The sequence below is a fragment of the Sceloporus undulatus genome, chromosome 4 (genome assembly GCF_019175285.1).
Source record: "Sceloporus undulatus isolate JIND9_A2432 ecotype Alabama chromosome 4, SceUnd_v1.1, whole genome shotgun sequence".
Lineage (NCBI taxonomy): Eukaryota > Metazoa > Chordata > Lepidosauria > Squamata > Phrynosomatidae > Sceloporus > Sceloporus undulatus.
In genome coordinates this window covers 42,680,605-42,701,834 of record NC_056525.1, presented here as the reverse complement: position 1 = coordinate 42,701,834, position 21,230 = coordinate 42,680,605, and the positions used below count along the sequence as shown (strand labels likewise).

Below are 21,230 nucleotides of genomic sequence, written 5' to 3'. Positions count from 1 at the left end.
AGGAAATGGTGTGTGATTTTTAATCCAGATTTCTAGGGGAAAGTTTATCCCAATCCTTGTCTCCAACACTATTTTATTTCTCATGATCACATTATTGGCAGTAAAAAGGAATCTCTTTCAGTATACACCAAGCTTCATTTCTTAGAAACCCTCCTTCAATACCAGTTTGTACTTACAATGGATTGATTTGTTTTTAATGCAGTATTTACTTGATCTTTTTTTCTTTTCCTTATCCAGTGGTCTTACCAAGGGCGAACTGCGGAAAAAAGTTTTCTCTATGAGATAGTGGCTAACAAAAGAAGTGGCATTGATGTTGATAAATGGGATTACTTTGCCAGGTATAGAAATTGTGATGTTCATTTAAAATATTTGGAAGTATCTTAATATAGATAAATAATTAATTACTAGTACTTTACTTGCAAATGTCTTTTTAATTAAAGTTTTTAATTAGTAGTTCAATATAGATGATATCATCATAATCACTATTATTTATTTATATAGCCCCATCGCTGTACATGGCACTGTACAAGTAAAAGAACTAGAAAAGCAGTAAGGATAAATACATTATGGATTATTTTTCACTGATTAATATTGCTTAATGTGTAAAAAAGCTAGATTAAAATATTTCAAAATATTTGTGCTAGTTACATATGGGAGAGGGACAAAAAGGGAGGATCTAGGATTGTTTCACATATGTTATATAACAACTCGTATAAGATAAAATGAGTTTACTATATGTTTCAACTAAAACTGTTGCATATAGGATTTTTAATTGACTTTAAAATATATAGTTTTTGATGATGACAAAATGAGAAGCTTTCAATCTTTTCAGAACAGTATATGTTGTGATGTCTGGAAAAACACTAACACATGCCACATTGCATGTGTGTGAACCTTTGAGGTCTGCTGTGGCAAGTTTGCCAGACATTTTGAGATTAAAATGGTTAATATCCATGCTGCACTTCATACTGTTTTTGAGAAAGTTGAGTATTGATTTTAGTTAATACGGTGTGAGGATGTGGCAGGGTGTGTAAATGGGTGTGGCTGATCATCTGTATTATTATTTTTTCTCCACTTGTATTCGTGAAACATTTTGCCTTTTAACAGTTAGATGGCAGTGGAGATATTGAGATAGATACAACACTAGTTAGTGCCTCCAAGGAAGGTGTACTGCCTGCTACTTTGAAAGAAGCAGTCATGTATCCATTCCTTAAGAATTACAGTTGGCCCTTCATATTGGTGGGCTAGCCATACGCAGATTGGAGCATCCATGGGTGCCCCATCCCACTATTCTTAATGGCAGCACATGTACACAGCTATGCCAATGGAGACACACAAATATTGTGCATCCATTACTAATAATGGGACTTGGAACGGAACCCCTGCCAATACAGGGGGCTGGCTATATTCTTTTGTCACAGAAGATTTTAATAGGTCACTATTTGGTAATATCTGCTTCTTGGGCAAGAACTTTGAGAGAGTGCTGGTAACTAAGATTATACAAATCCAAATGCTTTTGGGGGAGGCAAATTATCTATTCCAAGACTGGAGAACACATAGCCCTTGAAATACTGTAACATTTTCCTTTTCATCAACTCTAATCTGCATTGTCTACAATGAGGGATGATGGGAGGGATGACATAATTCATTAAGATTTGGAGAACCACAGAGTCTTCAGATCTCCTCTATTTTATTTATTTGTCTATTTAATTTCTGTGCTGTCTTTCTCCCAAAAGGGGACCCAAAGTGGCTCTCAAATAAAACAAAAAACTTAACAATATATATATTTTTAAAAAAATCAAGATCAAACCACTGGAGCACTTATGGTTGCCTTGCAAGATTGGGTCTGCTGGATGCCTTGTAAAGGAATGTGTAGGAGTATTTATCTTTCACTGTGGAGGCTTTTGAAGGTCAGTTACCATTTACACAACCAGGCTCCAATTCTTTAGGGAGAAAAGAAGGTGAAAACATCTGAAGAAATACTGTTTTGAGACCTGTGTACCTGCCAATTCTGGGTGGTGGAGTTAGCATTTTTCAACTGCTTTTATTTGATGCATGGGTGCTGGGTTTTCATTTCTGGCTGAAGAGGTCTTACTAAATGGACCTTTCTGACATCTCAATAAAGGCTTTCTGCTAACCCTCAGAAACCTAATTGACTGAGTCCAGGGAGGATTGTCGCTAGTTCTGACAATTTTAATAAAATGAACTTTCATATTCTTGTACAGTGGAGCCTTGTCTTTCGCGGCGGATCCGTTCTGGACCCCCATGCATAAGGCAAATCCCGTGTAAGCTCGAGCCCCATTCAATGTAATGGGGCTCGCGGCGGTGTGTGTGTGCTGTGGGCATGCACACCATTCATTTAATGGCGATGCGGCTTCCACGTAATCAGGAAGCCGTGTATTGTGCGCCCGCATATGGAGTGGTGCACTGTAGTTTATTTTCCCATCCTGTGGGAGACTGCTGTAGTTACAGGCCGCATCCGCACTGCAGAAATAATCCTATACCACTTTCACTGCCATAGCTCAATGCTGGAAATTGTAGTTTTGTGAGATACAGTGGGGCCTCCTTATTTCAGCATCTGTGGATGGCAAGCCCCCAATTGTCCCCAATGGCGGCATGACCACATGGCATGCTGTCATTGGGGACAACAGGACCTGAGGTCTTGTGGATTTTAGTATCTGTGGGGTGGGTCCAAAATTGATCCTCTATGGATATCGAGCTCCCACTTTATTTAGTTTTCTGTGTCTAAAAGCTCTGGTGCCACAACAAACCATACATCCCAGAATTCCATAGCATTGAACCATAGCAGTTATAGCAGTGTCAAACTGGATTATTTCTGCAGTGCAGATAGGGGGACAAATAGTCTGTATCCTGTGCCCAGTAATTTCAGAATAAATATGACACTGCCTGTGAGAGAATATTAGTAGTACTTTAATAGTCGTGATTTTGAAGGAATTTTCAGTGGAGCAGTAGTTATCAACCACTGATCTTCCAAGTTTTATAAGATCATAGAGTTGGAAGGGACCATGCTGTTTAGTCCAATCTCCTGCTGTTCAGTTGTTCACTCAAGTACTCACAAAAGATGCCCATCCAACCTCTGTTTAAAAACCTTCAAAGAAGGGGACTCCACCACCCTCCAAGGCAATCTTTTCCACAATTGAACAGCTCTTACAGTAAAAGGTTTTTCCTAATCTTTAAGTGGAATCTCTACAGTTTGGATTCTAGTCTCTGGAGCAGCAGAAAACAAACTTCCTCCATGAAATCCCTCCAGATGTTTAGAACTCTCAGTCATTATTTTAGACTTCATTTCCCAGAAACTCCAGCCAGCATAGCTAGTGCTCAGGGAATATGGAAGTTGAAGTCAAAAGCATTTCAAATCCTGAAGATTGTGAAGCACTGCAATTGTAATAATAACAATAATAATAATAATAATAATAATAATAATAATAATAATAATTGGGGCGGCTAACAAAGTTAAAAATACAGAAGATATAAAATCTCTGGTACCCTCCCCTCCTTAACAATTGTGTGTTAGAATCATATAACCGTAGAGTTGGAAGAGACCACAAAGGCCATCCAATCTAACCCCCTGTCATGCAGGAAATCTCAAAGCATCCCCAACAGATGTCCATCCAGCCTCTGTTTAAAGACCTCTAAGGAAGGAGACTCCACTACACTCCAAGGGAGTGTGTTCCACTGTCAAACAGCCTTTTGTGCCTCAAAACAGTGAACAACTACATGCAAATGTGCATACATTTAGGAAACATGAAAAAATGCTCTTGTCTATGTTCACTGTAGTATGATAACTATTTGTTTGGTTACTCCCTCCCCCCCCCCCCATAGACAAGTAATCTTTCCAGTAAAACCACTAAATGGCATGTGAATGTATGTTTTTTATGTTATAAAAGTGAAACTTTCGTATATTCCTAATACTTTTTTAAAATTCAGTTCAACAAATTCATAATTGAATACTCTTAGTCATCTCTTTCTGGATTTCATTTAGGGACTGTCATCATCTTGGAATTCAGAATAATTTTGATTATGAGCGGTTCATTAAATTTGCTCGAGTTTGTCAAGTGAAAAATAAGAAGCATATTTGTACACGTGACAAGGTAAGAAACCACGAGGAAAGAAGAGAATTTCAGTGAGTGTTGTAGTCTGTCTATCTTTCTTACATTGGATACATCTGGGGAACAACAGGCTGCCCCCACTTTTGAAACATGGTTGCAGGAGTGGGATTTGAACCAATGTCTTCAGAGAAGCTGGGGCCTAAATCTGAATCCAGACTGGGCCCAGCTTTTGTAAAAGATGTGACCTTGGGCAAATCATACACTCTCAATGACTTGAAGGCACACAGCAACAAATATCCTACTATCTGCCAGCAGTTGCTATAAATTCAGTAAATTCTGTCAGCCTTGGCTTGAATCAAGATCATGGGTTTTTATCTGTATAAACAGACTTATCAACAGATTTATCAGTTACTATAGTTATTTTGCATTCCACACACTTTAACATAATTATTACCATCTGTCTTTCTTGCATCCCCCCCCCCCCGGCGACCTCACTGCTAGCATTTTTGTCCCTACACCCATATATATCTGACAATCAGAATGACATTCCATGAATCTGATGAAGTGGGTTGTAGTTCTCAAAATCTTATCCTTTAATAAATTGTCTTCAAAATACCATAGAGATGTTGTCTTTGCTGTAACACAGTCCTGTCCAGAAGCTAAAAGAAGATAGGTGGCAGAGTGCTGGAAAACATGGTTTAAATGCTACATTTGGATGGATCTATTTGAAGAGAAATACATGATTTGGCCTCATAGTGGTGCTAAAATGTAAGGATGATATGTGAAACATAAGGAAACATGAGCATTTACTAAAGAACCGCATGGAATTTCCAAGAAATGTACTTCCAATGTTCTGGAACATTTTCATTCATTAAAGAATTCTATTTTTAAAATTATTTTTGTATTATTTATGTCTAAAATCATTCAAAAGATTAAGGGGTGCTTTTTTTTTGTCCAGGAGATTTTAAAATGAATTTATAGTTGTTTAGTAACAAATAAAAACATTTTATTTAAAGAACTCACTTACTTGGAAGTAGGACTGGTGAACTGAATGGGGTATTACATCTGAGAAGATAGGAATAGGATTCTGCTCTAAAGGCTCTTGATATTTGATGGTGTTGGATGGTAGCAGTGTCTTCTATTCATATAAAATGTTCTTAGTGTATCTTTAATGCCATTCAAATTGTTTTCAGATTACTGTTATCATCCCCCTCCTCTGCAGACATAAGCATTTATGGTAGAACATTTGTCATGCATCTCTGATATATGAATTAAAAGATCAAGAGAGTTTATTGCCCAGGTATTGTGATGGAGATGCAGATATCTGCTGCAATTTTTTCCTTGTGTTTATAATCTTAAAATACTGTAATAGATAAATTTAAAGCCAGTTTTTATCTTGGACTTTAGGAGGTTGGCAATCTTTATGACATGTTCCACACACGGAATTGCCTGCACCGCAGAGCCTATCAACACAAAGTTGGGAACATCATTGAAACCATGTACGTATGTGTTATTGATTAAAAAGCCCTAGTATTCAATTAATAATATTGGTTTTAACTAGTTGATTAAGGGGCTCTACAGACCGCCCCCCTTTCCTAGTTGGATCGGGGCTGCAGTAACCTCACGCTGCAGCAACGACCCAGCTTTTTGAGGACACAAAAAGGCACTTCCTTTTTGCACTCTTGAAAGGGTGGCATGGCTACGGCGGCACATCTATATGGCGCTCCTTTGGCACTGTGTCATCTGGACACAGCACTGGAGGTGCACCATGATGCTGCACATTGTGTGGAGTGGCATCATGGCATCCTGGGAGTGGAGTCAGTAGGTCTCCCTGATAAAATCTGGGCTCTACAACCTGACTCCGCCCCCAGGCCAGCCTTTCAGGCTCCTCTGTAAAGGCTCATATCTGACTAGTAAACTAAACCAATAGTTTTTAAGTAGAAGCACGATTTGTTTTTAAGTGTTAAGTATATAGTAATATATCTATATAGTTGCTCAGTCATTATCCTTTACATTGGCAGGGTGTATGCCTTTTCTTCAATTGTGCTTATAGCTTGCAGATTTTATAAGAATTTAAACTATAACGACAACAACAACAATAAGTATTGCCTGTTTGGAGTGCATTATTAACTGACCAAGAAGGCCAAGGGTCAGTTGAGCCAGTGGTAAACTAGCTGAAGCAACGTGGAAGCCAAACCCCACCCATCCTTGGGATTTTGAAATTTTGAGGCATAGATTGCATCTGATCTTGGAAACAAGATTAGGGTCAGCTCTGGTTAGTACATGAATGGGAGTTGTTAACTGCCCTTGAGTTGGCCCCATCTCAAGGCAGCCCTGTGGAGGAGACATCTCGAAGCCCCTCTATATTCCACTGCTCTGCTTAGGTCCTGTAGGTCTCCCTGATTAAATCCATCCATCTGGTTTGTGGTCTTCCTCTCTTTCTGCTTCCTTCCACTTTCCCTAGCATTATCGCCTTTTCTAGCGAGTTGTACCCTCTTATGATGTGGCCAAAATATGACAGCTTTAGTTTCATCACCTTTGCTTCTGGGGAAAATTCATGTTTAATCTGTTCATGGACTCTTTATTTGTTTGTTTTTGGCTGTCCAGGGTTTTTGTTTGTTGTTTTTGTTTTTGGCTGTCAGCACTCTTCTCTAATACCACATATCAAATGAGTTGATTTTCTTTCTGTCGAATATCCTCACTGCCCAGTTCTCACGTCTGTACATGGTGATGGGGAATATCTTTCTCTTTACACATTAGGATCTTACCTAGATCTTTCATGGCTGCCCTTCCCATACCACCTTCTGATTTCTTGATCCAGTCTCCATTCTGATCAATGTTTGATCCAAGATATGGGAACTCTTTTACTGTTTCAATTGCCTTGTTGTCTAGGTTGAATTTATGTAGCTCCTCCATGGCCATAGTTTTTGTTTTCTTTGTGTTCAGCAGTAAGCCTACCTTTGCACTTTCTTCTTTGATGTTCCTTAATAATTGTTCCAAGTCTGTGATGTTTTGCGCTAGTAGTATGGTGTCATCCACATATCTTAAGATTGTTGATGTTCCTTTCTCCTATCTTCACTCCTTCTTCTAGTTCAGACGTGCTCTCCATATGATATTTTTTGCATACAAATTGAACAAGTAGAGTGATAGGGTGCAGCCTTGCTTGACCTCTTTTCCAATTATGAACCATTCTATTTCTCCATATTCTGTTCTAACCATAGTCTCTTTTCCTATGTACATACTTCTCAACAGTACTATCAAATGTAGTGGCACTACCACGTCTTTAAGAGCATTCCAAGCTTTTCATGATCACACAAATTCCAGATGCCATAGGCTATATTTCAGAGGAAGGAACTGGCAAAACCACTTCTGAATATTCCTTGCCTAAGAAAACCCTATGAAAATCATGGGGCCATAGTAAGTCAACAGGTGACTTGAAAGAACATGTACATATGCACCCTGGCTTAAATTAATCCAGACACTATGGCTGCACCCCTGCTCTGAATACGATTTTGCTCTGGTGTAACTCAGATCCTCCCCTGGCCTGCCCCTTCTCTGCCCTCCCTGGCAGAAGAAACTTGTGCCTGGAATTTATCTTTTTCAGCTAGTATATATTTGAGTTATGATTGTTCTGTTAATCAGAGATGCTTTTTACCCTGAACGTTTTGATTAAGCTAACCAATTAGCTTATGAAATTAGGAAGCCCTACGTTGTCTTAATGTAGGAAGCCTTCTGTTGTCTTAATGACTGGGGTGAATTATTTCCTACACTGCACAATTATTGCTCAAAATGTATTTTGCTGAAAATATTAATGTGAACTAAATATGGTTTGATTTGCATTATCTTGAAATATCTTCATATCCTGATTTGCAGGTTTACTGAAATTAGGAATTAATATTCATATGCTTCTTATGTTTTAAAACAGGATTACCGATGCCTTCTTAAAAGCTGATCCCTATATCAGAATAAAGGGTTCTTGTGGGAAAGAATACAAAATGTCTACAGCACTGGAAGATATGGAAGCATACACTAAGTTAACAGGTATTGGCTGTGGGCATACAAGTTAATGGCCAATAATGTTAGCATTGGTTATCAAGGCTAGAGGCGGTTTATAGAATCATAGAATCATAGAGTTGGAAGAGACCACAAGGGCCATCCAGTCCAACCCCCTGCCATGCAGGAAATCCAAATCAAAGCATCCCCAGCAGATGGTCATCTAGCCTCTACTTAAAGACCTCCAAAGAAGGAGACGCCACTACACTCTGAGGGAGTGTGTTCCACTGTCGAACAGCCCTTACTGTCAGGAATTTCTTCCTAATGTTGAGGTGGAATCTCTTTTCCTGGAGCTTGCATCCATTGTTCCGGGTCCTGTTCTCTGGAGCAGCAGAAAACAAGCTTGCTCCCTCCTCAATATGACATCCTTTCAAATATTTAAACAGGGCTATCATATCACCTCTTGACCTTCTTTTCTCCAGTCGTTCCTCATAGGGCAAGGTTTGCAGTCCTTTCACCATTTTAGTCGCCCTCCTCTGGACACGCTCCAGTTTCTCAATATCCTTTTTGAATTGTGGTGCCCAGAACTGGACACAATATTCCAGGTGGGGCCTGACCAGAGCAGAATACAGTGGCACTATTACTTCTCTTGATCTAGACACTATACTTTTATTGATGCAGCCTAAAATTGCATTGGCCTTTTTAGCTGCCGCATCGCACTGTTGACTCATGTTCAACTTGTGGTCTACTTGGACTCCCAGATCCCTTTCACATGTAGTTTCATTCAGCCAGGTGTCCCCCATCCTATGTCTATGCATTTCATTTTTCCGCCCTAAGTGCAATACCTTAGATTTCTCTGTGTTGAATTTCATTTTGTTAGCTTTGGCCCAGCTTTCTAGTCTATTCAGATCATTTTGAATGTTGATCCTGTCCTCTGGAGTATTAGCTGTTCCTCCTAATTTGGTGTCATCTGCAAATTTGATAAGTATGCTCCCAATTCTGTCATCCAGGTCATTGATAAAGATGTTGAATAACACTGGGCCCAGAACAGAGCCCTATGGGACCCCACTGGTCACTTCTCTCCAGGCTGAAAAAGAGCCATTGTTGAGCACCCTTTGGGTTCGGCCAGTCAACCAATTACAGATCCATTTAACAGTTACTTTGTCTAGCCCACATTTTACAAGCTTGTTTGCAAGAATGTCATGGGAAACCTTGTCAAAGGCCTTACTGAAATCAAGATATACTATATCCACAGCATTCCCTTCATCTACCAAGCTGGTAATTTTATCAAAGAAAGAGATCAGATTTGTCTGGCATGACTTGTTTCTCTGAAACCCATGTTGACTTTTTGTGATTATGGCATTGCCTTCTAGAAGTTCACAGACTCTCTGTTTAATGATCTGCTCCAGAATCTTTCCTGGTATTGATGTCAGACTAACTGGACGATAATTGTTGGGATCCTCTTTTTTCCCCTTTTTGAAGATGGGGACAACGTTATCATTATCTTCAGTTTTGGAAGCATATCTACCAGGTTTCTGGTTTTTTAAAAAGGCACTTAAATAATGCTGCAGAAATCCTTTATTAGAATGTTAGGGATTGGATTTAAACATTTATTCCACCCATGAAAGCACCCCAAATAAAGTTCCCCACAGACTGCAGAAAGTGTGTCTGTCCTATGTGTGTAATTTTTCTAATTTCTCTCAAGGAAAACAGTATTCTATATTGGAAACCTGAAACATTCCCCCGCCCTTTTGTAAACTTGATATCCTGCACTCAGAAGATGAACACAAAAAAGCTCTGACAAAGCCCCCACAGATTTGCAGGGGGGGGGCAAGTCTTGCCTCTATACCAAATGGTGAAGAATAGAAATCTGGTCCATAACTGACAAAAGCGCATAGATGTGAATTTTTATTTCCCAGAATTAAGAGGTTTGCTCAGTGAGAAGGCTGTAGTTGTAACAAGGGTTCATGTTTCTGAGGATCACAGTGCAAAGTAGGGAGATCAGATAACTCATCTTGGAGCAGTCTTTTTCAAAGGCATCATCACCTTCAAACTGACTTCGGGGGTGGCTTGTCAAGGTGGCAAAGTAGAGCTGGAAGCTTCTTTGCCTTGCCTCTTTTCTGTCTCCTGTGAATTCTGTTAATGAGGCTTCCTGCTTTTATTGTTACTTAATTTGGATAGCTAATTGTGTGACCATTTTTCCAAAAATTTTTTTAAAAAAATGCAAATCTCTTGTAAAAATATCCAGTTCTTATATTTTATTACCTTTTTCTAATATGCAAAAGAAGATTTCCATCTAGTTTTGATGACTTCTTATTTGCTTCTCTAATACTGGCAGATGAAATTTTTCTAAAGATTCTACACTCTGATCAACCAGAGCTGGAAGATGCACAGGAGATTTTGCGTAAAATAGAACGGCGTGATCTCTATAAATACCTCGGACAGACTCAGCCTCCAGAGGGCAAGGAGATTACAAAAGTAAGCACTATTTCCCAGGCTCCTTTAGTTTGGTGGTGGCTTCTGAGGCTATACAGCAGTGACCGAGTGCCCAAACTGCAACCCAAAAACCACTTATTTATTGTGAAGTGCCAAGTCCCTCTGACTTTCCAGTAACAAACTCTGGCAAACTCTGTGCTGGGGTGATAGCACACGTGCCCACAGAGCTCTGAGTGCCACCTGTGGCACGTGTGCCATAGTTTCGCCACAACTGCTATACAGTAATTCGAGGGGGGACTTTGGGTGCCATAGAAGGAGGAAGAGGATATATGCATGCATAAGGGAAGCTTACACATGCCTTTGCCCCTAACAGAATGTCAGCTATTGTATTCTAATTGCCTTACACATTCTCCCCCCCTCCCCGCCATGAACATATCAGAGGGAACAGAAAAGCAATATTATTGCTTTTTCCACAAAACCAGCAGGGTATCCTCTGTTCCCCAGCAAAATTAATTATTTACAGGTGATTATTAACTGTAACAAGTCACTTTCAATCTCTGATAAAACTATAGAATTACTCAGCCATATCCATAAAATCAGAAAGGTGCAAAACTATATCAGGTAAGTCTTCTTGGTGAGAGTATTTCATAATCAGGATAGCATTACTAAAAAGATGCTATTCCTAGTTGCTTTCAAAGATAATCTTAATTTTGGGAGTTCACATTATAATAAATACAATATAAACATTTGTGTATTAGAGTAGACTACTTTGAAAATGATTCTGCATATAGTTGTAAATTCATTTAATCCCTTTCTGAAATAATGTTCTCACCAATAATTGAATACTGTAAAAGTTTTATTTTTTTCCAGGAGCAGTATGACAGCCTGTCTTCTGAAATAGTTGCATCTAAGCCAGCAAAATTCCCTGAAGATGCTGAATTGAAGGCTGTTGTATTGAAGGCTGAAGACTTTATTGTTGATGTAAATAGGATTTATTTAAAATGCACTTCAAAAACGTGTTAGTCTTTCTTTGCCAACATGTCTGCAGTATACCTAACTACAGTGTGTATCTGGTTTACCTCTGTGAAGGTTATCAATATGGATTATGGAATGAAAGAGAAGAACCCTGTCAATAATGTTCGTTTCTACTGTAAGTCTGACATTACTAAAGCAATCAAAATCACTAAGGAACAAGTAAGTAGAATGTTGAATGACTATTTTGATGGCTTTTAAGAAGTTGATCTGGGGATATTTGCAAACCTTTAAGTAATGGCATGCCAATAGTATCAACACAATTTCTATATGATCTTGTATAAGTGTTGACAGTATAGACTGGACACTTACTCAGAACATCTGGAAAGAACCTATTGGAGTACTCAAAAACCAGGCTAACAACTTCTTACGGAACATTCACCGCCGCGGCCCCCAGATTGTGGAAAAGCTTGCTGGAGGAGATCTGTCTTATCACCACCTTAGATACCTTCAAGAAGGCACTAAAGACGGATCTCTTCTGGCAGGCCTACCCACCTGATCTTTTATAAGCGATCTTAAATACTCCGCTTCTGATCTGATTGTATGTATGTTAGTGTGAATGTTAGTTGATGATCCGTTATTTTAGTAAATTAATAGTAATGTTATTGTTTAACTATTGTATTTTATATGGAATTGTTTTATTGCTGTAATCCCACCTTGATCCGCAGGGAGAGGTGGGAAATGTAAATAAAAATTATTATTATTATTATTACTTTAAATAACATTTCTTCAACATTAAGCTGCAACGTTCTTATAACTGAAAGCTTTTACTTTTTATATCAATTCAAAATGTTATATTTGGCTGTTTTCAAAAAATGGAAAGATAGGAAATCGAAGTTCGTTCTGGCAGGATGTTGATAAAGCAATGGGGTGTTTGTATATTTGTGTTAATTCTGTTCGCTTTCTTTAAGGTTTCAAAACTTCTACCAGAAAAATTTGCTGAACAACTGATTAGAGTTTATTGTAAGAAAACAGATGAAAAAATTATTTGTATTGCCACAAAACATTTTATTCAGTGGTGCATAAACAAGGATTTCACTAAACCACAGGTAAGAATTTTTTTAGATAGCCAGACATTTAATGCTGAGAATCTGTTGTCTCCCTGTTAAATTATGGAAGTTACAGTAAAACATGTTAAATATCTACATAGAGATGCTTATCTAGCTGATTCTCCAGTTCTTCTTAATGGTCTGTGTGGATCACTCAAATGGATTATCTACGGCTGTGCAGCACATCCTTCAGAACCTTGTAGATCTGTTATCCTTTACAACCTTTTTGGCGGTTACTCTGGCCACCCTCTATGCACCTTCTCAGTGCAGTTCCCATTTTTGTTTGTTCTGTCAGCAACATAGTAGGAACTGTTTTGAACTTCTGTTCTTGTTGTGTTTTGTTGACTTGGTCTGTTTTTCAGCTTCATTTTACAGATACTGATTTGGCCCAGTACAGTTTTGGTATCCATGTAAGATTCTGGAACCAAGCCCCAGCCGATACCAAGACCTCAAATCTTTAGTCTGTTTCCAGTTCTTTCGGCTTACAAATTGGCTTGTTCAGCGCACTAATTCTCTGACCTCGGACTGTCTAACTAGTGTTTCAGCCTTGTGATTTAATTTTACAGTACTCTACTATGGCTTCATCTGATTCATTTAAGAAATGCATCTCTTGTGGGGCAAAAATTCTTGAGTTGCCTCTTATGTCTCGGTGAGGGTCACAATGTGAGGGTCATTGCAAGGCCTTTAATCCACAGGGCTGTAAAAACCACCTGTCAAGACTTAAGGTGCTCTTGCATTGGCAAGGCCTCATGGCTTCTGCTCAGCTCTTGAATTTCAGCTGCTGGATTCTTTCCACCTCTGGCTCTTTGATTGGGGTTGCTGTTACATGGTTGTTGCAAGATACTGTGGCCCATTCCAACACGCCAAGAAAGAGTTCTGAACACCCACCATCTGACTCCAACCTAATATACTGTTAACACTAGGACATTCACTTGACCTGGAGGCTTTCATATTGACCTCCAAATGCAAAAAGAGGAGGCACGGGAAAAAGAAAAAAGTTGCATGCAGAAAGTTCTCTGAGGGTCTTGTCTTTGTAGTTTTATCTGTTTCAGCACAAGTTGTGCAGACCCCTCCGCCTTACTTGGTATGGGAACCTGAGTCATTGGTTCAGTTTTCTCTGGGTTTGGTACATTGCTCCTCCTCCCCTCGAACTGCAGGCCAAGCCTTCTTTACAGCAGTCCTCCAAGGTTGTCATTCATGTTGAGACTGCCTCAGAAGGCGAGATAGTCGACTCTCCGATGGCTCAACGCAGGAGATCTCCTACTCCTGCTTTCTCTACTGCATACTGTGGTCACTAGTATGCATTCCAGAGACACTCGTTTTTCATACTGTCCTCTCATTGCTTAGTTCATTGTCATTTGTAATCATCCACTGATACTTCAAATGGCACTTCTTTGAGATCTTTTCCTCAGACTGGAATTTTTTTCTTGCCAAAGGTGGTTTCATCCTTTCATATCAACCCGGACATTGCACTGCCTGTGTTTATGAAGAACACTGTCTTGGATTTAGAACGGGACCTTTCATCATCTTGATGTCAAATGAGCACTAACTTTCTATTTGGAGAGGACTGCAACATTACATGAATTTATGAGATTCTTTGTATGTTGCACCTCCAAGAAGAGTGGATTGATGGTTTTGAAGCAGCTTTTCTCAAAGTGTGTGCTTTCCACCATTTACCTGGCTTATTAACTTGCCAAGAGTTCATGTTTGCAGCCATTCTACAAGGGCAGTGGCTCAGCCTTTCTGAGGGGTGTGCCCATGGAGGATGTGTGAAGTGGCTACTTAGTCAAAGCTGTGAACCTTCATCTCTCACTGCAGGACAGATGCAAGGTCCAGGGCTGATGCCACTTTCAGGATAGCCATATTATTTTCCTGTTAGACTTGACTCTCTTGAAGAACTGTACCTGTTTCTGAGGTGGCATGACACTTCCTCCTTCTATGATTAATAGCTTGATAGTCTCCTATTTGTGTGACTCACAGAGACCACAAAGGAAGACAGGTTGCACACCTGTAACTGCAGTTCTTCAGGTGGTCATTTGTGAACTTGTAGAATCATAAAATGATAGAGTTGGAAGAGACCACAAGGGCCATCCAGTCAAACCCCCTGCCATGCAGGAACTCTCAGTCAAAGCATACCCAACACATAGCTATCCAGCTTCTGTTTAAAAACTTCCAAGGAGGAAGACTTCACCACTCTCCGAGGGAGTACGTTCCGCTGTCGGACAGCCCTTACTGTCAAGAAGTTCCTCCTAATGTTGTGGTGGAGTCTCTTCTCCTGTTGCTGGCATTCATTGTTCTGGGTCCTGTTCTCTGGAACAGCAGAAAACAAGCTTGCTCCCTCCTCAATATGATATCCCTTCAAATATTTAAACAAGGCTATCATATCACATCACATAAGCCTGCCCACTTTCCCTTTGTCATGTCATACCTCTGTTTGGCATACATGGAACTGAGGTTTTAGGTGGAAATCAAGCTGGTAAGGTGCCTAGCGGGTGGGTGGGATTGCTGCCAAAAAGTTTATATACCAGCTCAAGAAGGTTCCTAACAGTGTGCTGCATAGACATCAGTAGCCCATTTGTGTGAGTTCACAGATGGCTGTTTGAAGAACTACAGGTATAGGTATGCAACCTGGCTATCTTTTTTATCCCACATCTCTTAATTCTCTGTATTATTCTGAGTAACTCCTCAAAAGTTAGCTTTAGAGCCAGGTAGAAAATGTGTGGCTGGTAAGTTGCATGTGACCCTTGGGATCTCCACTGAGCACCCTGCCAGATTTTAAGCTGGGAGAAAAACTGTTTTTTGGGCAAACATCTAAAAATTTATAACATCCCTATAAGCTACTTCCCTGGTGTTCTTAGCAGATGAGTCTCCCCTTAGCATACCATGTCCTACACAGATACACAGAACGACTTCTGTGTTGTTCCACCCATCATATGGAATAGCTTCCCAGTTATATTAAGCAGGATTCCAGTGTTGAATGTTTTTATCATCCACTGTTTACCAAGGCATTTTCCTGACTTACTGTTATCCGGTACTCTTTTTTTTAGTTAATTGTTTTTAATAAATTTTATTGTTTTTTGATGTTTTTAGACACTGGTCTAATTGTATTTTTACTTTTTTCTAAACTGTTTTGATATTTTAAAGTGAAAAGTGGTATACAGATTCTATAAATAAATAAGATAAATGATGACATTTCTACAATGAAGGGACCACCAAAGGAAATAATTAATCCATTATCTTCCCAGTGGTGGGCAGGGGGACAGGGAGAGCAACATACATCTTAGACTGATACCAGGTTGCAATTTCTCTTCGGAATACATTGTGTGGAAAAACCTCTGAACATTTTGCTTCTATGCTGTCTCTCAAAGATAAAATGTATTGCCAGCTTTTAGTGCAAGAGTGAATGTTCCTCTCTTATTTTGATGCTTTGATAGGATGGTGATGTGGTTGCCCCAGAACTTACTCCACTGAAGAGAGACTGGAATGATGATGAAGATGATTACCAGCACAATTCAAAGGAAAACACTAACAGTTCAAAGATCAGAAACAGACTTTTTAATGACTGATTAACTTTAATTGCTGTTGAGTGATTCAAATTTTGTTATATCATATTTTATAATAATGTTGTAATGAAAAATAAGATGGATAGTTGTTGTTTTTTTAAATCAAGTTTTCCTTAAAAAATGTTTTGTAAAACTATAGACTAAATATGCACCATGCCCATGGAAAAGCTGCAGTTGAAAATGTCTTTGTTGCAAGATCTTTTAACACGTGTTGTGACTTTCTCAAAATAGTTAATTGACTTCTGAGAAATAATTTATTCCCACCAACATTTTCATTTCATCAGTAGTTTAAAGGATTAAGAATATTCATCTCTAAAGACATTAAAAAAGGACTGGCTTTCTAGCCTTATCATATTTAATTTTCTTAAGATTGATAAAATTGTACAGTTTGCTGTTGGAATAGCCCTGTATACAAAATATTGGCAGGCAAGGTGAGGTAGAACTTGTGCCACTTCTCTAATTCATTTGTTTTGTTATAAAAATAATAATCATATAGTCCTTTCTAAAAAGGCTCTGCGCTGAATATGCAATGATACAATCAGGGATATAATTTTTAAACAGTTTTTTTAAAAGTTTGCTGCTCATCATTTTAATGTCCAAAGGCAATATTGGCAACAACAAAACTGCTGAACATGTGTTAGTCTCACTGCACATATTAGAGGGACAAAGATTTTGAAAATCAAAAAGGAACAAGGGCATGTCACACCAGAGGATTTTACTCCTTGTATTTCAAAGTAATTGGAATGTATTCAGGCATAGCAATCTTGTTCAGGTGGAGAATAGGGGTGGGAAGGAGGGAATCTCAGATGTTTGAAACTTCAGAACCTCATTTGAATCACATTGACAGAGTAAAAAAGGAGGAATGGAATTCTGTTTCCTGTTCTAGTGTTTCATTCTTTTAAAAAATCCCTTTAATTGGAATGAAGTGTATGCCAGTTTCATGGCTGCTGTATACTTACCCTGTGTCAGAGCCAGGTCTGTGGACTATGGATCATGGAGATCAGATTCTCAAGAGTTGCCTTTAGTGATTCCAATTCCAATTCCATTTCCTTATTGGAAAGACATTAGAGCCTCAGAGGTGGAGAAGGAAAAGCCATAGAGGCTTCAGTGCAGATTTGTATGCCTCTGACAGATCATATCTCTCAGCCCATAGAAGAGGAATTTTCTGATGGCACTGGGTGCACTTCAAGAGGTCATAGATTGTATCCCTACTATATTTTATATCCACGGATAACATGATTGTATTCGTATGAAAGAGCATATTTCTTTAAATCTGTGATGTGCACTTTGTGCTGGCAAACGTGTGTTTTTGTATATGTGAGAAGTGTGCTATTGTAAGAATGCAGATTTTTTTATCTTACAGGTGTTTTTTTTTATTAACAAAATTCTTTATGTCCAGTTTAATAATTCCTACTTAGCTTTGGAAAAACTTTTATATATTCTGGGTTGGATCTGCCCTGCTTACGGAATGGCTCCTTTCATTCACAGATGGAACTGCAAGTAGGTTCTTGTTGAGGAACTTTGATTTTTACCTATTCCCTGTGCAGCCCCCTATGTAACATTGAACACTATGGAGATGTGAAAAAGCCTACAGGGTGAAGCATCAATTCAGTAAGAACTTCAGTAAAGCATAGTGTTTATTCAATGCTTTACCTGAATCATCACAGCAGCTTGAACTAGAATTCACTTTTACTGACACATACACATCAGTATCACATGTACCAGGAATTGTTCAGTATTATGTGTACGACATACTGTAGATTAGATTGTGTGAAGGAGGGGTGGACGAAGGGCTGTACACAGCTCCCAAAGAGCCTTTTTTTTCCTGGTGGGTCACAGCTGGATGAAAAGGGCCCTAGGACTCCCTGGTGCTGGAAAAAAATGAGGAGGTACAGGAATGAAAGTTCAGGCTTGAAAATGATTGCTTCTCTTAAGACAGAGATAGAATCCTCCCCTGCCCTCAAGTAAAAAATGGAAGTGCATATTTATTCATTTAAGATTTTCAATTCAACTTTCTTTTTTCTCTTTCTTTCTTTCTTTTTTTGGCCATTTTGATGACTACCTCTGGGAGGTAGTGCAGCAAAAAATTGGTCCCCAGCCCTGCCAGAATTGCACATCCTGACATAAAAGGATCTCCAAACAATTAGATCACTTGAGTTCCACACATTCGAGGCAATTTTATTCATCTTTAGATCAATATTTGATTTGCTGTCTTACAGTTCATGTAATGGGTGCAGGGCAACTACAGTATACATAGACCAACCTGTAAAGCAGTATAAAATTGCGATTCCTGTACATGTGACAAAAATGTATTTTGCAATGTCTGAGTATGTGTTCATTTCAGCTTGGCAATAAAAGCTCTAATGGCTGATCCTTACTACTTGCATATCTGTTTAATAGAACCAATGCATGTCATGTAAACTTCAAATTTGGAGCCAATCTGGAAGTTTCCAACTGGAATATGGTGGGGAAAACTTTCAACATATTAATGTACGTCGTGAGTTCAGTCTTTAAGAATGTGTAGATTTCCTAGAATGTGAATGTCTGAAATTGTGATATAATATTACCACTTTCCAAAAATAGGTTAATATCCAGTAACAATTATTGTATTATTTCTCCTACCACCAGGTTTTTGGCATGGGAGTGGGTAGGAAGGATAACTAGTGCTTGGCTAGATCTTTATGGGAAGCCAGTGAGCAGTGGATCAACAATTCCAAAAGCTGGCAATAGTATTTATCTACATTTTTCTCATTTCAGAGTGGAGAGCAGGAATATGTGATTTCTGTTCTCTTCAGATGTGCTCGGCATATTCTGTGAATACTCAATTGCTAGATGGTCTCTATCAACACAGCTGCTTTCCTGTGCTTGTTATACATGTGATGCCATTTTTCTCATTGAGAATTTTACTTGAGTTATTCTGAAGGATATTTATTACAGAATACTTATACTTTGAAATATTGCTTTAATGAGATATTCACAAATTTTTAAAGTTCCTCAAAAGAATATGTTGCCATTTCAAGCCACATTTCCAACATAGACGCTCCTGCCATTGCTGCATTTTCTACAGGACCATCAAAATCATGTTTTTGCCTGACTTGGCAGACTATTTTGAGATCCTGTGGCTGAGAGTAGAGGAAAAGACAGCAAGTCCAGTGCTGCACAGATGAGATTCAAGAACCATGTTCTCCGTGTAGGTGTATGGTCTACCCCAGTGCTCAACATCTTGAACACTTGACCCTTTGCTTTTAGTCACTTTTATATTAATATTTTTTAAAATTGGGAAACATTCCTATGTAAACCAAAAAAATGTACTGTATATACTCAACTAAAAGTGGACCTCATGTATAAGTTGAGGGCAGGTTTTGGGGCCAAAATTAGGGGGTTTTGGACAAGTCCCCATGGATAAGTTGGGGGTGAAACTTAGGGTCTCAGCATCCGTCCTCCCCCTCTGCAGCCCGGATGTTCCCTCGACAGAGCGTTGGGATGGGGAGGAAGCATGAGAGGCAAGAGCCCACCCATCTTCCCCCTCTGCAGGCTGGCTGTCCCCTCAGGACACAGTTGGACTGGGGATGAGACTTTGGGGCGACTGTTTGCCCCCCCTCCTCTTCCTCACCCTGGCTGCCTTCCATGGGACAGTCAGGTTGGGGGCAAGGCTGGGGGCGTGTGTGAGCGCTTGCCTTGCCTCCTCTGCAGCCCATCTGTCCTTCGGGAGACAGCTGGACTGGGGAAAAGCCTATCACCGTATTGACCTGTGTGTAAGTCAAGCCAGGTTTTTTGGGTCAATTTTTTGGACAAAATTCTTTGACTCACGCACAAGTATATATGGTAAGTTTAATCTTTTTGAACAAAATTCAGACAAGCTCTTAAAAGAATGACTTGTGAAGTAGGTCTCGAAAGATTTCTGGTATCTCACAACTTTTTTTAAAAAAAATGCTTTTATAGCAATTACTGTGATCCACCATCAGAATTGCAGTATCTTGTCTTGTGAAATAGGTAAGGAGGCCTGCTCTAGGAGAGAGGCGTTTTTATAAACTTTTTCCTCTTCCCAAATTGAGAACGTAGAATCATAGAGTTGGAAAAGACCACAAGGGCCATCCAGTCCAACCCCTGCCATGCAGAAATACACAAAGCACAAAAGATGGTCATCCAGCCTCTCTTTAAAAATCTCCAAAGGAGGAGACTCCACTATACTCTGAGGCAGTGTATTCCACGACTGAATAGTCAGGCAGTTCTATTTAATGTTTAGGGGGAATCACTTCTTAAAGTTTGAAGCCATTGCTCTGTGGCCTAGTCTCTAGAGCAGCAGAACACAAACTTGCTCCTTGACTATGTCATCCTTTCCAATATATAAACATAGCTATTGTGTCAGCTCCTAACCCTCATTTCTCCAGGCAAAACATACACTCCCTAAGCCGCTCCTCATAGGGTGTGGCTTCCAGATCTTTCACCTCATTATGTTCCAGCTTAATGGTCTTGAATTGTCCCCAGGACTGGACACAGTATTCTAGGTGAGGTCTGACCAAAACAGAATAAAGTGGTGCTATTCCCTTGATTGAGACACTATACTGCAGATGCAGGCTAGAATTGCATTGGCTTTCTTGGCTGCCACATCACATTGTTGACTATGACTTGTAGATCCCTTTCACATGTAGTCTTGTTAAGACAGGTGTTCCCCATCCTGTATCTCTGCATTTAATTTTTATTGCCCAAGTAAAATTTCCCTGCTGAAATTCATTTTGCCCAGATCTCCAATCTATTAAGGTCATTTTTAATTCTGATCTGTCCTGTGGGATGTTGGCTACCCCTCCTAATTTGGTGTCATTTGCAAATCTGATAAGCATGCCCTTTATTCCCTTGTCCAAATCATTTATAAAGATGTTGAATAGCACTGAGCCCAGGACATAACTTCTTACTTCTCTTCAAGATGAAGAGAAGCCATTGGTGAGCACCCTTTGGGTTTGTTAGGTCAGCCAATTACAAATCCACCTAACAGTTGCATTGTCTAGCTCACATTTTACTTTTTGGAGATCTTGTTATTGAAATCAAAATGTGCTACATCCGCAGCATTCCCTTCTACCAAGCTTGTA

General features: G+C 39.3%; 1 protein-coding gene across 1 annotated transcript in view; it reads left to right on the top strand.

The window, feature by feature from the left end:
* The window catches only part of SAMHD1 (SAM and HD domain containing deoxynucleoside triphosphate triphosphohydrolase 1), a 37,994-nt gene extending 19,474 nt beyond the window's left edge, over positions 1 to 18,520 (top strand). Inside the window, exons 8-16 of the mRNA XM_042463092.1 lie at positions 238 to 338; positions 4,004 to 4,112; positions 5,478 to 5,569; positions 7,996 to 8,111; positions 10,402 to 10,541; positions 11,370 to 11,480; positions 11,589 to 11,693; positions 12,443 to 12,580; positions 16,015 to 18,520. Coding sequence (XP_042319026.1) covers positions 238 to 338; positions 4,004 to 4,112; positions 5,478 to 5,569; positions 7,996 to 8,111; positions 10,402 to 10,541; positions 11,370 to 11,480; positions 11,589 to 11,693; positions 12,443 to 12,580; positions 16,015 to 16,146 — 1,044 coding nt within the window. The 3' untranslated portion in view covers positions 16,147 to 18,520. The remainder of the gene's footprint in view (positions 1 to 237; positions 339 to 4,003; positions 4,113 to 5,477; positions 5,570 to 7,995; positions 8,112 to 10,401; positions 10,542 to 11,369; positions 11,481 to 11,588; positions 11,694 to 12,442; positions 12,581 to 16,014) is intronic.
* The last annotated feature ends 2,710 nt before the right edge of the window (positions 18,521 to 21,230 follow it).